General features: G+C 45.6%; 2 protein-coding genes and 1 long non-coding RNA gene across 5 annotated transcripts in view; 2 read left to right on the top strand and 1 right to left on the bottom strand.

Annotated features, from left to right (window-relative positions):
- KIAA0100 (KIAA0100 ortholog) overlaps window positions 1-6319 on the top strand; it is a 28096-nt gene extending 21777 nt beyond the window's left edge. For 2 of the 3 annotated variants that reach the window (XM_018064310.1, XM_018064311.1), the window contains exons 28-39: window positions 232-414; window positions 903-1024; window positions 1484-1639; window positions 1963-2084; window positions 2650-2830; window positions 3460-3546; window positions 3738-3848; window positions 3983-4118; window positions 4222-4352; window positions 4534-4635; window positions 4917-5051; window positions 5474-6319. In XM_018064310.1, the coding sequence (XP_017919799.1) occupies window positions 232-414; window positions 903-1024; window positions 1484-1639; window positions 1963-2084; window positions 2650-2830; window positions 3460-3546; window positions 3738-3848; window positions 3983-4118; window positions 4222-4352; window positions 4534-4635; window positions 4917-5051; window positions 5474-5656 (1649 nt within the window). In that variant the 3' untranslated portion in view covers window positions 5657-6319. Of the gene's footprint in view, window positions 1-231; window positions 415-902; window positions 1025-1483; window positions 1640-1962; window positions 2085-2649; window positions 2831-3459; window positions 3547-3737; window positions 3849-3966; window positions 4119-4221; window positions 4353-4533; window positions 4636-4916; window positions 5052-5473 lie in introns of all 3 variants that reach the window. The other variant, XR_001919682.1, reaches the window with a different exon arrangement.
- LOC102188438 (uncharacterized serine/threonine-protein kinase SgK494) lies at window positions 6612-11974 on the top strand. Its single transcript, XM_005693259.3, has 12 exons — window positions 6612-6765; window positions 7146-7394; window positions 7486-7569; window positions 7691-7759; window positions 8098-8167; window positions 8403-8507; window positions 8673-8713; window positions 8965-8992; window positions 9102-9191; window positions 9279-9367; window positions 9491-9601; window positions 10021-11974. The coding sequence occupies exons 1-12, from the start codon at window positions 6706-6708 to the stop codon at window positions 10243-10245; spliced, it is 1221 nt and encodes a 406-aa protein (XP_005693316.2). The 5' UTR covers window positions 6612-6705; the 3' UTR covers window positions 10246-11974.
- Window positions 12117-13251, bottom strand: LOC102188704. Its single transcript, XR_310778.3, has 3 exons — window positions 13146-13251; window positions 12654-12773; window positions 12117-12167 (listed from the first exon to the last, which is right to left on the bottom strand). It is a non-coding gene; the product is annotated as an uncharacterized LOC102188704 (long non-coding RNA).

Below are 13257 nucleotides of genomic sequence, written 5' to 3'. Positions count from 1 at the left end.
ACAGAGGAGTCTGGTGGGCTGCAGTCTATGGGGTCACAAAAGAGTCAGATGCGACTGAGCATGCACGCACGCAGACACACAAGATTAATATATGGATTAGGACCATTTTTGTGTTAGGCTATATTGAAAGCAAGTGTCTGGAGTTACCTAGACATCACACATAGCTGGGAGGCTCTTACAATACCTCTTTTGAGAATGTCTTCCTCTTATCTCTTTCCTACCTCTTCCCAGATTGGAACCAGCCAGCTGAGGCGCAGCAAGCCCAGCAAATCCAGAGGATCATTTCACGCTGCAATTGCAGAATGTACTATATTAGTTACAGCCATGACATTGATCCTGAGCTGGCAACGCAGATTAAGCCACCTGAGGTTCCTGAGAACCAGGAAAAGGAAGATCTCCTGAAGAAGCAAGAAGGTATTCAGGGTTTGAAAGGCTTTTGGCGGGGAGTAGGAACCTTGTGAAAGTAGTTATTTCCTTGGTGGTTTTGAGGCAGTAGTGTTATTAAGAGTCCCACTATGCACAGGGCATTAGCATTTCACTTTGCTTTTTATTTTTTAAGTTTTTCTAGGAAAGAACAGAATTGGAATAAATGGGGGACTTGTCTGGTGGACTTGACTTATAATTAAGACTTTGTGCTTCCACTGCAGGGGGCACAGGTTCCATCCCTGGCTGGGGCACTAAGATCCCACGTGCCGGGAGTCTCAGCCAAAAAAAACCAAATAACTGGATTGAATGCATATTGTTTGATTCTGAAATAAGCAGGTGTTTCTACCCATGAGCATATCTCACCAAGCCCTTTTATGGGGTTAATTAACAGACATGGTTCAAGATATGGATTAGGAGATGGGATAGAAATTTAGGGAGAAACTGAGCCTCCTATTCAGCTGCAAACAATTATTTAGGGGCTGTGGATACCTTTACCCTCATCCATCATGAGCTAGAAATCTCCACCAACCCAGCTCAATATGCTATGATCCTGGATATCGTCAATAACCTGCTGCTCCATGTAGAACCCAAGCGGAAGGTGAGTAGGATCTGTTATAGAATGCCAGTTAGCCTCAGAGGAACCCCCAGACCTTGTGGTTTTATTTGGAGTCCAGTAAGAAAAGCCATGCTTCAGACTGAAAAAGGGCCTGGTGGATGATACATCCTCTTTTAGTTAGCAGCAGCAGTTGAAATTTTAGTTATCTAGGAAAGGTTTGAGTGTCCCTTGTTTTTCTTGGTCAGTTTTTTCTTTACTCAGTCACTTACCTCGAAAAACACCAAACTGCTCCCTACTTCCACCTCTGTCCCTCCCCTGTGGAACTGGCTTATTGTGAAATCCACATTGCCAAATCTTCTGCATTGGCCTACTCTTTACTCTTGCTACAAACAGTGACAGATGAAGGTGAACATTCCAGAAGAGGTCATCATTTCTTGTTCCTTTCTATATTTTATTTTACTGCAAGGCTTGTCTCTTGCATTTCCTTTTCTGTTCCTTTAGGAGCACAGTGAGAAGAAGCAGCGGGTCAGGTTCCAGCTTGAGATCTCTAGCAATCCTGAGGAGCAGCGCAGCAGCATATTACATTTGCAGGAGGCAGTGCGGCAGCATGTGGCACAGATACGGCAGCTGGAAAAGCAGATGTATTCTATCATGAAGGTAGTCCCCTGGGGTGGGCAGTCTGAGGGTAGGGAGGTCTTCTGTTGCTGCTGCTGCTGCTAAGTCGCTTCAGTCATGTCCGACTCTCTGCGACCCCATAGACGGCAGCCTACCAGGCTCCCCCGTCCCTGGGATTCTCCAGGCAAGAACACTGCTCAGTCGTGTCCGACTCTGAGCGACCCCATGGACTGCAGCCTACCAGGCTCTTCCATCCATGGGATTTTCCAGGCAAGAGTACTGGAGTGGGGTGTCATTGCCTTGTCCGAGGGAGGTCTCCTAAGACATGGGAAATCTCTTGAGTTTCTCCTGTTTTGGCTCCCTAGTCTTTGCAGGATGATAGCAAGAATGAGAACCTGCTTGACCTGAACGTAAAGCTTCAGTTGCAGCTAAACCAGGAGAAGGCCAACCTACAGCTGGAAAGTGAAGAGCTTAATATCCTCATCAGGTGCCACTACATTCTCCCCATGCCCTTTTCCAGTGCCCAAGATGGAGTCAGTTTCTTTTGCCTGCATTCTGATAGTCTTTAAGCCTAGTGTATGTTATCGAAGGCTGATATAGTAGATTCAGGCACCTTTTCCTGAACGAGCCTTGTTAGACTTGGCCAACAGGTTGAAAACAAGAGAGCCCTTTTTTAGGATCCTTTCTAGAGTACGTCAGGAAAAAGGAAAAAAACAAGTAGTTTAGAAAGATCATTTTTGTGGCCATGATGCTGTGCAACTGAACTAAAAATGTTTTGAAGTTGATCAGTAGAGAAAACGATTGCAGATACAATCGTAGGGGTTATTATCAGGAACAGCTTACTTCAAGAAGCCGTAGAACTGAAGATGGCATTTGTGCTCACATGGCAGCGTGTGAGAAACAATGAATCCAATGAAAATATTTAGGGAATAGTTGTTCTAGAATAGGTCCATCTCTGAGTTTACCTCTTGCATTATTCTAGGGCATTCCACCCCACCTCTAACCCAAATGCTGTTGCCTGTATTGGCTTTGACCTTCCTATCCTTTTATAGGTGTTTTAAGGATTTCCAGTTGCAGCAGGCCAACAAGATGGAGCTGCGAAAGCAGCAAGAGGATGTGAGTGTGGTCCGCCGCACCGAATTCTACTTTGCTCAAGCACGATGGCGCTTGACCGAGGAAGACGGACAGCTAGGAATTGCTGAACTGGAGCTGCAGCGGTTCCTCTACAGCAAGGTATCGGGTATATACAGTCACACAAAGACAGCTGTATTGAGAGGCATTGACCTTTCTCAGGAGTTTAACTCACAAAGAGAGACTATTATTTGATTGTTAATGGTGGTATGAGTGGTTATTAATAATGATAGAAACATTAGCAGAGAGAGTACCCCTCATACACATTTGTTTGTGATAGTAAATAATAGAGATACAGATGAGCTTGATCGAATGCTTCCTTCATTGAAGAAGATAATTATTCTATATGGCCAGAGGAAAGTAGTCTCCCAAGTCCAGCTTAGAATAGAATCATTAATTCTATACTGGCATACATCTTTCCTGCAGTTACCCTTGGCGTGGAGGATAGGATGTTCTTCATTATTCTTCCGTCTCCCTTAGAGATGTTTGGATATGTGTTGAGGCCATTTTTTAATGTCATAGGGACTGGAAAATATTGTTGGCACTTAGTGCCCTAGCCATCAGTGCCCATTAGCAATACTGGATTAGAGGGTGCATTGAGTCTAAGATTGAAAGACATAACAAAAGCATATGTAGAACCTGAAAACAAATGACATAGGTAGCAGTCCTCTGGCAAGCTCCTGAGAAAGGCTTCTTATAGTGGATTGGGGGGTTGGGATCTGTCTTTACAGGTGAATAAATCAGATGACACAGCAGAACATCTTCTGGAGTTGGGCTGGTTCACTATGAACAATCTCCTCCCTAATGCTGTCTATAAGGTAAGTCTTAGTTCCCTATTCCTAGCCCATTTACAGGCTTCCTAACACTGGGCATTTGCAATGACACTTCCCAACTATGGGAAACAGTGTGGTGATGTGAGATGGAAACTTGCCTAGCTTAGCAAGACCATTGCTGCTTCTCTTGGTCTGCAGAGGATTTGTGGATTGATTTATCACTGTCTATCCTACAGGTAGTCCTGCGGCCCCAGAGTTCTTGCCAGTCTGGGCGACAACTGGCCCTTCGCCTCTTTAGCAAAGTCCGGCCCCCAGTTGGGGGTATTTCTGTTAAGGAGCACTTTGAGGTTAGTAAACACTCCTTTGGGGGCCCAGGAACAAAAGGCAGTTAAAAGCTATCTGTGCGTTGTTACATTAGGGGTAGGTAAACTGAGGGATGATGTCTGAGCTTAATTGCTTCTTCAGCCTTTTTCCTCTTTAGGTAAATGTGGTGCCTCTCACCATCCAGCTGACACACCAGTTCTTCCATAGAATAATGGGTTTTTTCTTTCCTGGCCGAAGTGTGGAAGATGATGAGGTTGGTGATGAAGAAGATAAGTCCAAACTGGTGACTACTGGTGAGAACTTTAATGTGGAGCTCCAGAGGACTGGGGTCACAGCCCCAGAGATGGCTGAAGCTTCTGAAGGAGGACAGCAGCTAGTGTACTTGCTTTTTCGTAGGAATACCAGTGGTGAAGCCTCGGCAGCTGATTGCAACAGATGATACAGCACCACTGGGCCCTGGGAAGGGTGTGGCACAGGGCTTGAATCGGAGTTCTGGGGTCAGAAGGTCATTTCGCAAAGCACCTGAGGTACCGGACATGCCCCTGATAATAGGAAAATGGGAGAGTCCTGGGGTACTCTGGCCTGGCTGGGGATTTCTTCTATTTCTTTTTGAGTCTATTCCAGGGATGAAAGGAGTTGGAGATGTTTGGGGTCTTGAATTTCTTGTGATGGCTTGAGGTGTACATACTTCTTTCCTTCCTTTCCTAGCACCCTGTTGATGATATTGACAAGATGAAAGAGCGAGCTGCCATGAACAACTCCTTCATCTATATAAAGATCCCACAGGTTCCACTGTGTGTCAGCTACAAGGTCTGCCTTTTCCCAGCGCTTTCTTAGAACAGTATGGGAAGGGTACCAGATAAGATCAGAGATTAAAAACAGTGATAGTGAAGGTGGTCTGTGGGTAATGTGCTATTCCCTCTGGATTCCCTTAGGAATCAGTACCAGACTGAGATAGGGAGAAATCAGTATCAGTATCTGTAGGTTGCTGCTGCAAAAAGATACCAGATGTGGACTCAAGTACTGGCTTGGACTAAAAATGGCAGCCGATATTTTTTCTCTTCTCTTCCCTCCCACTCTTTCTGTTACAGGGTGAGAAGAACAGCGTGGACTGGGGTGACCTTAACCTGGTGCTGCCCTGTCTGGAGTACCATAACAACACATGGACGTGGCTAGACTTTGCCATGGCTGTCAAGAGGGACAGCCGCAAAGCCCTGGTTGCCCAGGTATCCCGGCAGAGTTCATGGCTGTTTGGTTAGCAGAGGCTGGCAAGCAGATCCTCTGCTCAGGGGCATTCTGTTGTAGCATGTATGTGTTAGCAGGCAGCCATGGGAAGGGGGCAGGTGAATGGAGTGATTTTTATTCCTATCCTCTTCATGACTCTAATCAGATGGTTAAATTGAATGTCTACTGAGTGTTTCATATATGTTAACTACTGTTGATTTCTAGGGAAGTGAGGACTGACATAAGTTCATGTTTAGAATGGGTTCTAATACACTGTAAGCTTCTTGAGAGCAGAGATCGTTTAACAATCTGAATTGCCCCCATTGTGTGTCCATGTAAGTTAAATAAATATTGACTTGGTCCACTTAACTTACTCTGCCTGTCCTATTAATATTTACCTTCCCTTTTACTCCTAACCTATCAGGTAATCAAAGAGAAGCTAAGGCTGAAGCCTGCAACAGGCTCTGAGGTCCGGGGAAAACTAGAAACTAAATCAGACCTCAACATGCAACAGCAGGAAGAGGAGGAGAAGGCCCGGCTCCTCATCGGTTTAAGTGTGGGCAACAAGAATCCTGGGAAGAAGTCCATCTTTGGCAGGCGCAAGTGATCCTGCAATCCGAGAGGCTGCAGTACAGGATCTGACTCTGACTCAGGCCCCAGGGACTTGTGGGGTGGGAGGTGTTTCCCTTCATCCTTTAGGATTTGTGGGGGTCAGGAGCCCATAGGGTGCTGTGGAGAGAGGCCCTGCTCTTTAACAGCTGGCTGGTTCCTTGCAGACCATGATGGATAATGCTGAGTTCTACCTCACACTGATCAGCAGGTCCAGGGCCAGAGAGGCATCAAGAGAGCAAGACCCAGGGAACGGCTCCAAGGCCAGAATCTGGTTCCCTTGGGATCAACTGAAAGGGTCTGGGGGGGGGGAGGGGGCAGTTCTGATCAAGTGTGATAAATTTTTATAAATAGGCATATATAAAAAATACATACATATATATATATATATATATTTGTAAGTGTAACTGCTCTCCCTATGTGCCAGAAAGTGGAGGGGAGGGGCTGATCATCTGTCCCTCATCCCACCACCTTGTATGAAAGAGGTATTAGTGTTCTGGGGGAATCAGCCCCTCCCCAAACTGTGCCAAGCTCACTTTGGAGAATGGCAGTAGGAGACAGGGCTGGCCATGGATCTCTCTCCCTGGGGTATCCCCTGAAGAATGGTTAAAAAAAAAAAAAAGTGATTTAAAGAGAAAAAATATATTTTAAATTTGATGCTGGTTTTTTTTTTTCTAATTGTATTGAGTGTATGGTTTCAGCCTGTATCCTTTTCTCTCCATCAATCTAAGAAACCACCAATCCTAGCTGCCACTCTGAGGGTGATTTCTTCCCTCCTGCCTGAAGCTGTATCGCAGATATTTCCCAGCTCTTAGTGACATGGGTCCCATGCTGACAGATCTCTGCATATTTTAGTCCTGGCTCTAAGCTGCTCTTCACCAGGGCGATAGGATTTGGGGATAAGGGTGAGGTTTGACTGCATCATTTGCATCTCTAGTCTTGAACAGCAAGGAAAAGAGGCGGGGCTTGTGTGTAACAGCACGGGGCGGAATTGCTTATGTAACTGGGGCAGCAGATTTAGCAGGAGAGAGGAGGCAGAAGCTGGGGATGGGAGCAGTGAGCTGCTGCCGGCAGGGGCACCACGCCCAGATGGCTGCTTCTCATAAGGTAGGGTGTGGGGCCTCTGGCAGCTTCTTTAGGGGAGGTGAAAGAGGCATGGGCTTGAGGCCTGGCAATTGATTGGTGTTGTCCACTGTGGAGGTAGGGCAGGGAGGCTTTAGTATCAAAGTAGCTATCCCAGTCCCATATTGAGAGGTGCAGGCTGAATTTCTGATGCCATATGGGGGAAATGTCCAAATATTGCTTTCCTAAAGGATTTTCATTGTGTCCAGGAAATCCAGACCTTGGCTTGATGCAAGGGCAGTGGCCGTCTTGCCTGGGCCAAATCTATGTCTTTAGGGTTGAGATTTGAGGGAGTGCCTGCTAAAGATGGGCAGAACCTGTAATGCCTCAGGGGCAGAAGGTTTAGTGGCTCCTTTGGTTCTCAGCAGGGTGGCAACATCCGGGGCCCCTGGGTCCAAGGCTGGAAGAGCCTCTGGTCAGGTGTGGGGACCACAAGGTCAGGTGTGAAAGAACTGTGGGGACTACGGGGGCATCAGTTCCTGCACCAGGAGCCCCTGGAGCCAGCCCCACTGCTAGTAGAGAAGCCGCTGCCTGAATGGCCAGTGCCTCAGTTCATCAACCTCTTTCTGCCGGAATTTCCTGTTAGGCCCCTTAGCAGGCATCAGCAGCTAAAGGTAGGTCAGTGGAATCCCTGGAAAGGGTCTCAGTCTTGGGGAGAAATCAAGAAACAGTCTCAACTGCCCTATTCTCCACTTCTCTGTACAGATTTTAGGCCTTGTGGCTAAAGGCTCCTTTGGAACAGTCCTCAAGGTGTTAGACTGTGGCCAGAAAGCAGTATTTGCAGTGAAGGTAGGGACCAAGATACTCCCACATTCTCTAGTCCCTGTCTCCAGCCTTCATTCCAGAGAGGTTGGGAGGAATAAACAATATAACACTGTTCCCTTCTAGCATCACTCCTCTCCTTTTATAGGTGGTACCCAAGGCAAAGGTCCTACAGAGGGACACCCTGAGGCAGTGCAAAGAGGAGGTCAGCATCCAGGTATGCAGTATGCACACAGCTCTGGAAAGGATCTTCGAAGAACCAAACGACAGGTGGAGAAAGTACCATTTTTGTCCAACTAGCCTGCTTTTCCTGACTCTGACCCCTCCTTCTGCTGTAACCACACCTCAGGAAATGCAGCTATCAGTAGAGTGATTCTAGGTCCTGAGGGAAAACTCTCCAGCACATCCAGTGTGTTTCTTAGTAGCGGGTTACCAGGCAGGCAGCCTGAACTGAGAGGTGGGGCAGCAGCTTCCTTTCTGCACAACTAGGTAAAGCCTGACTTCTGGCTGCCTTGATCCTCGATGTTCCTCACTTCCTGTCTCCTTTGTCCATAGCGACAGATCAACCATCCTTTTGTACACAGTATGGGGGACAGCTGGCAGGGGAAACGACACCTCTTCATTAGTGAGTAACTGGCTTCTCTCCTCATTCCCAAGGGCACTTCTGCTCTACTCCCCACCTGAGATAACCCATCCCTTTGGCTTGTTCTGCCTTTGCTCTGTTCCCCTTCTTGTAGTACTGCTCTCTCCCAAAGGGAGAGGGGACAGCAGGTGGCATCGGGTTGGGCAGGAGGCATACAATGCCTTGCGCCCAGGCATAGTAGGCCCCAAATATTGCCCAGACTTCTGCTGCTTTGCAGTGTGCAGCTACTGCAGCACAGATCTGTACTCCCTGTGGTCTGCTGTTGGCCGCTTGACTGAGGCTTCCATCCGCCTCTTTGCTGCTGAGCTGATCCTGGTGCTGTGTAAGTGAAACAAGAGTGGTAATGGAAATGAGGAAGGAATTAAGGAGGGAGGGAGGAGGCAGGAGAAAATTGAAGTCAACAGGGATAGAAATGGGGTGGGAGCTATCAGGGAAATTGGAAAGGACAGAGAGCTTCAGTAACCCTCATGCTTGCTGTCATCCACAGGCTATCTCCATGACTTGGGCATCATCCATCGAGATGTGAAGGTAACTAAATGTTTTGTTTTTGTCTGAGGAGGGACTTCAGTAAGATGTTCCAATAGGTCCAAGAAGGTGGGAGGAGCTTCTGAGAACAGCTGACCTTGGGACCCTCGTGGGTATTAAGGATTTGGGCAAGGGCCCTCCAAGTACAGACTTAGCTGCTGAGCAAGGGCGTCTTCTTCAGCTGAGGATACACATGATGAAAAAGGGGTGAAAGGAAGAGAATGAATAATAACTTCTCACCTGTGGTTTTTCAGATGGAGAATATCCTTCTGGATGAACGAGGTAAGTTATATCTTTTTCTAGTCCCAGAATAAGAGGCACCGCAGTTTGGAAATAAGTCATGACTGATGAGGGTTGGAACAGAGTGGTGCTGATGCCTTGTTTTTCACAGGCCATCTGAAACTGACAGACTTTGGTTTGTCCCGCCACCTGCCCCAAGGAGCCCGAGCCTATACTATCTGTGGCACTCTTCAGTACATGGGTGAGGGAGAAGCTAAAGCTGATGGGTAAGCAGTAGGCAGGAGGAATGCCAACAGATGTCAGTGACAAGTATCTTTCAAATCTATAGCGCCCGAGGTCCTGAGTGGAGGGCCTTACAACCATGCTGCTGACTGGTGGTCCCTGGGTGTCTTGCTTTTCTCTCTGTCAACTGGAAAGGTGAGAGAATGGTAGTGACTTTGGGCAAAGAAGAGAGGAGTTGCTTTCTGGTGGGAAGAAAGATGTTAAGAAATCTTCCCTTATTCTTACTAAGCAATGACATCTTCCCACCCCTCAACTCAGTTCCCGGTGCCAGCAGAGAGAGATCATGTGGCCATGTTGGCAAGTGTGACCAACTATGACTCTGAGATCCCATCTTCTCTTAACCAGGGGCTCTCACTTCTGCTCCACGAGGTAAGGGCAAGCACTTCACTGCAAAAACCTTTCACTTCTTTCCCTATCACTGAAGTGATATGTCCCCATTCCTCTGATTAGTTATTGGTGGTGGGCAGGTATCGGGGTTGTTCCTACTTGATCAAGTACTACCTCATTACTTGCCTTCTAACTAGGACTTCAGACTTTATACCTGAGTTCCTGATCCTCCAAAGCTCGTCCCCATCCATAGCAGGTCACTTCTGAGAGAGTACAGCTCCTTTATTCCTACTGCTGCCCCCAAATTAGCCTATTTCTCCCACTTTTACATATCTCTGTTCTTTTGGGTTCTTCTCCCTGCCCTCCACAGATCCATGAAACTTCTTTCTCCTTTTCGAGCTTCTCTGTTCTGTCCCTTTCATATCCCAGTCTCTCATCCTTCATGCTTTGTTTTCCTTCAGCTCTTACACCAGAATCCCCTTCACCGTCTACGTTATTTGCATCACTTCCAGGTCCACCCTTTCTTCCGGGGTGTGGCCTTTGACCCAGAGCTCCTACAGAAGCATCCAGTGAACTTTGTCTTGGAGACACAAGCTGCCCAGTCTAGTCCATCATCGGAGTCCATGTTCTTCAAGGACTTTGACTGTAATCTGGAGTCCTTCCTGGTCCACCCGAGGCTGGCTTGAGCGCCTCTACTGGAGTTGGGGCCCATCCGGGAACCTGAGGACTTCCTCCACTGCCAGCTCACTGTGACCACCTGATGATCAGTTTGTTTTCACTTTGTAGCTTCTTATCATTCTGTTCCTCTAGGTGTTGAACCAGAGTTCAGACTGGGTGTTCTGCTGTTGGCAGCCACAATGCCCTAGTTCTTACCTCATCATACAAACTCTCTCAATCTCAGATCAGAGTGTGCATCTTTACCTTTATGTCAATTCTCCAGTGCTTACACCCTGCAGTTTTTAGCCAGAAGTTTATTCCACTTTTCCTTCTTGTTTCTGTGCCATGTTTCCTTTCATGAGCAATAACATTTCATGGGTTCCCAAGGTGCTATTTATGTGTTTAATAGGCTTGTCAGAAGCAGTATGAATGTTTTTCAGAGGTCTCAAAAGCTAGCATTTATTTCAACTCCTAAATATACAGGTAAAACATGATTTACGGCCCAAAGTCAGTCTAATTTTTTAAAATTTAAAAAGTTAATCTAATAGCATACTGTGAGGAAGAGAATAAGAAATGAAACATGGTTAGGTTATATGTCTTCTTTAGGGGTAACTGGAATAACTATCCACATTTTTTCCAAAACAAAACCTCTTTGAAAGACATAAGCATTCTTAAACTGATCTCTTCCCTAGATGGCCAAGGGTTTAGTTTGTGATGGGCAAACCAATGAATTAAGAGGCATGACATCAACTTTGAGATTTAAGATAAGAGATGTAACTCAAGAAACTTTTCCTTTAGGAAAATCACCTGAACCTTAAATTTGTATATATTTCTTGCCTTCATGACTTCTTTTCATTTTTCTTTAACTTCCTAAAAGCTTCACTTTCATTATTCTTCAGTCATATCTGAAGAGAGTCTGGGAAGTACTCTGAGTACTGTTTATTAATTTTGTCCCTGGTTTAAGCCAGATTTTCCCTGTACATAGCTGGCATTTTATTGACCTCTGCAGAACTGCTTTTTCTGAATTGTACTTTGACAATCCAGATGAAAACCCCTATGAAATTTAATTGCTGTGGATACTGTAAAGGGTATTTATAGATCATAATGTTCTATATAAGGATGTATGTGAGAAAATTTTCTCTGAACCCAATTGTGTTTTTCCTCAATTGCCGGTTGGTTTTCACCTTAAAGACAATTTATATTCAACTGAGTCTATTTTTCTTTCCATATGATGCTAGACCACTGAGAGCCCAGTTTGTGGTCCACTTCCAGCAAGTGTTTAGGACCTCATGTTATGTTATGTATGCTAGCCATGTTCTTAGTTCCATCCTCCTTTTCTGCCTTTACTTTTTCTTATTTTCATTTTTCTGTTTTAATCCTTTTTAAAAAATCTTAGTAGATTATCTCCATCTTTGTAAGCCTTTTAGAATTAGGTTGAGATATAAATAAATAATGTATCCTTAAGCCTTTTGACTATCTCGTTTGTTTCTCTTTAGAGACTTTTTAAGCTTTATGACATATTTCTAAAGTTGTCATGACCAGAACTTCACATTGGATAAAAAACAATACTAGAAATAGAAACTAATGGCTTCTACAATAGTAAAGAGTATTAGACTGGAATTTAGGAGACCTGGTGACTTGATCCACCAACAAATATCTCAGTGTAAGAGGCCTCAGAAGATGCCAACCCTGCTGACACCTTGATCTGACTTCTAGGCTTCAGTATTGTGAAAAAATAAATTTCTGTTGTTTAAGCCATCCAGTCTGTGGTACTGCATTTTATTTAACCCAATATATCTAAAAATATCTCAACATAGCTCAGTTGGTAAAGAATCTGCCTGCAATCCTCCCGGTTCAATTCCTGGGTTGGGAAGATCCACTGGAGAAGGGATAGGCTACCCACTCCAGTATTCTTGAGTTTCCCTTGTGGGTCAGCTGGTAAAGAATCCACCTGCAATGCAGAAGACCTGAGTTCAATCCCTGGGTTGGGAAGATCCCCTGGAGAAGGGAAAGGCTACCCACTCCAGTGTTCTGGCCTGGAGAATTCCATGGACTGTATAGTCTGTGAGGGTCACAAAGAGTGAGGCACAACTCAGGACTTTATGTCAGGACATGTAGTCAACATTTTAAAATAAGGTTGTTTTTTTTTTTTTTTTTTCATACAAAGTCCTCAAAATCCAGTTTGTGTTTTACTCCTATAGTCTGAGTTTGGACTCGCCCCATTTGAAGTGCTCAGTAGCCACATGTGGCTAGCGGCTCTGCTGCTGGATAATACAGGAGAGCCTCCCCTGAGAACCCTGAAGTTCATAACATTGTGGTTTTTCCTCGCTGGGTTATTGCCTTTTCCAAATTCATTATGACTTCAGAGTGTCAATAAGGTGCCTGTGAGTGTCCAACTGAACATACTTTATAATAAACTATAACTCCAAATACTTACCTTTAGGCTGTTTTCCAAAATCAATCCCACCTCCAGTAGCTAGTTTCCCACACAGGTCTCAAGCGACAGTAGAATATAGTTGGTAGTGTGGGTGGCAATCTGTACCCTGCCACTTACTACCTGCGGGGCATTGGGCAGAAGACATTATGTGACTCAGTTCCTATGTCTGTAAAACGGGGATATTTACAGCACCTATTTCATAGTTCTTTTCAGGATTAAAGGAGATGAGATATAAACGGCATCTGATAAAGCTGTGTTTTATACTAAAAAAAAGGCATCTGGAGGAGTGCCAGGTGCCTAATAAATGTCGAATACTTGTGAGCTATGACTGTTTCATTAAACTTGTTGCAGGCTCTGAGGTTAAGTCCCAAGAAAACACCAGAAATTCTGGAGAGGTTAAATGACAGCGCAGGCTATTTGAGGCCATCACGGACGCAGGACCTGTTCGCGGACCGAGCAACCTAAGTGAAAAAACAAAACCACTCCACTCACCTTCGCTTCTAGACTCCTCGGCCGGCTCCTGCCGGTCACGACTGAAGTAACTGTGGGAAACCTGAGGGAGAGACTTCTAAGGCCAGGCCACGGGGACAACTTTTTTCACTGG

This window comes from Capra hircus, chromosome 19, assembly GCF_001704415.2.
Source record: "Capra hircus breed San Clemente chromosome 19, ASM170441v1, whole genome shotgun sequence".
In the NCBI taxonomy this organism is placed as follows: Eukaryota; Metazoa; Chordata; class Mammalia; order Artiodactyla; family Bovidae; genus Capra; species Capra hircus.
This window is presented reverse-complemented; position numbering and strand designations above follow the sequence as displayed.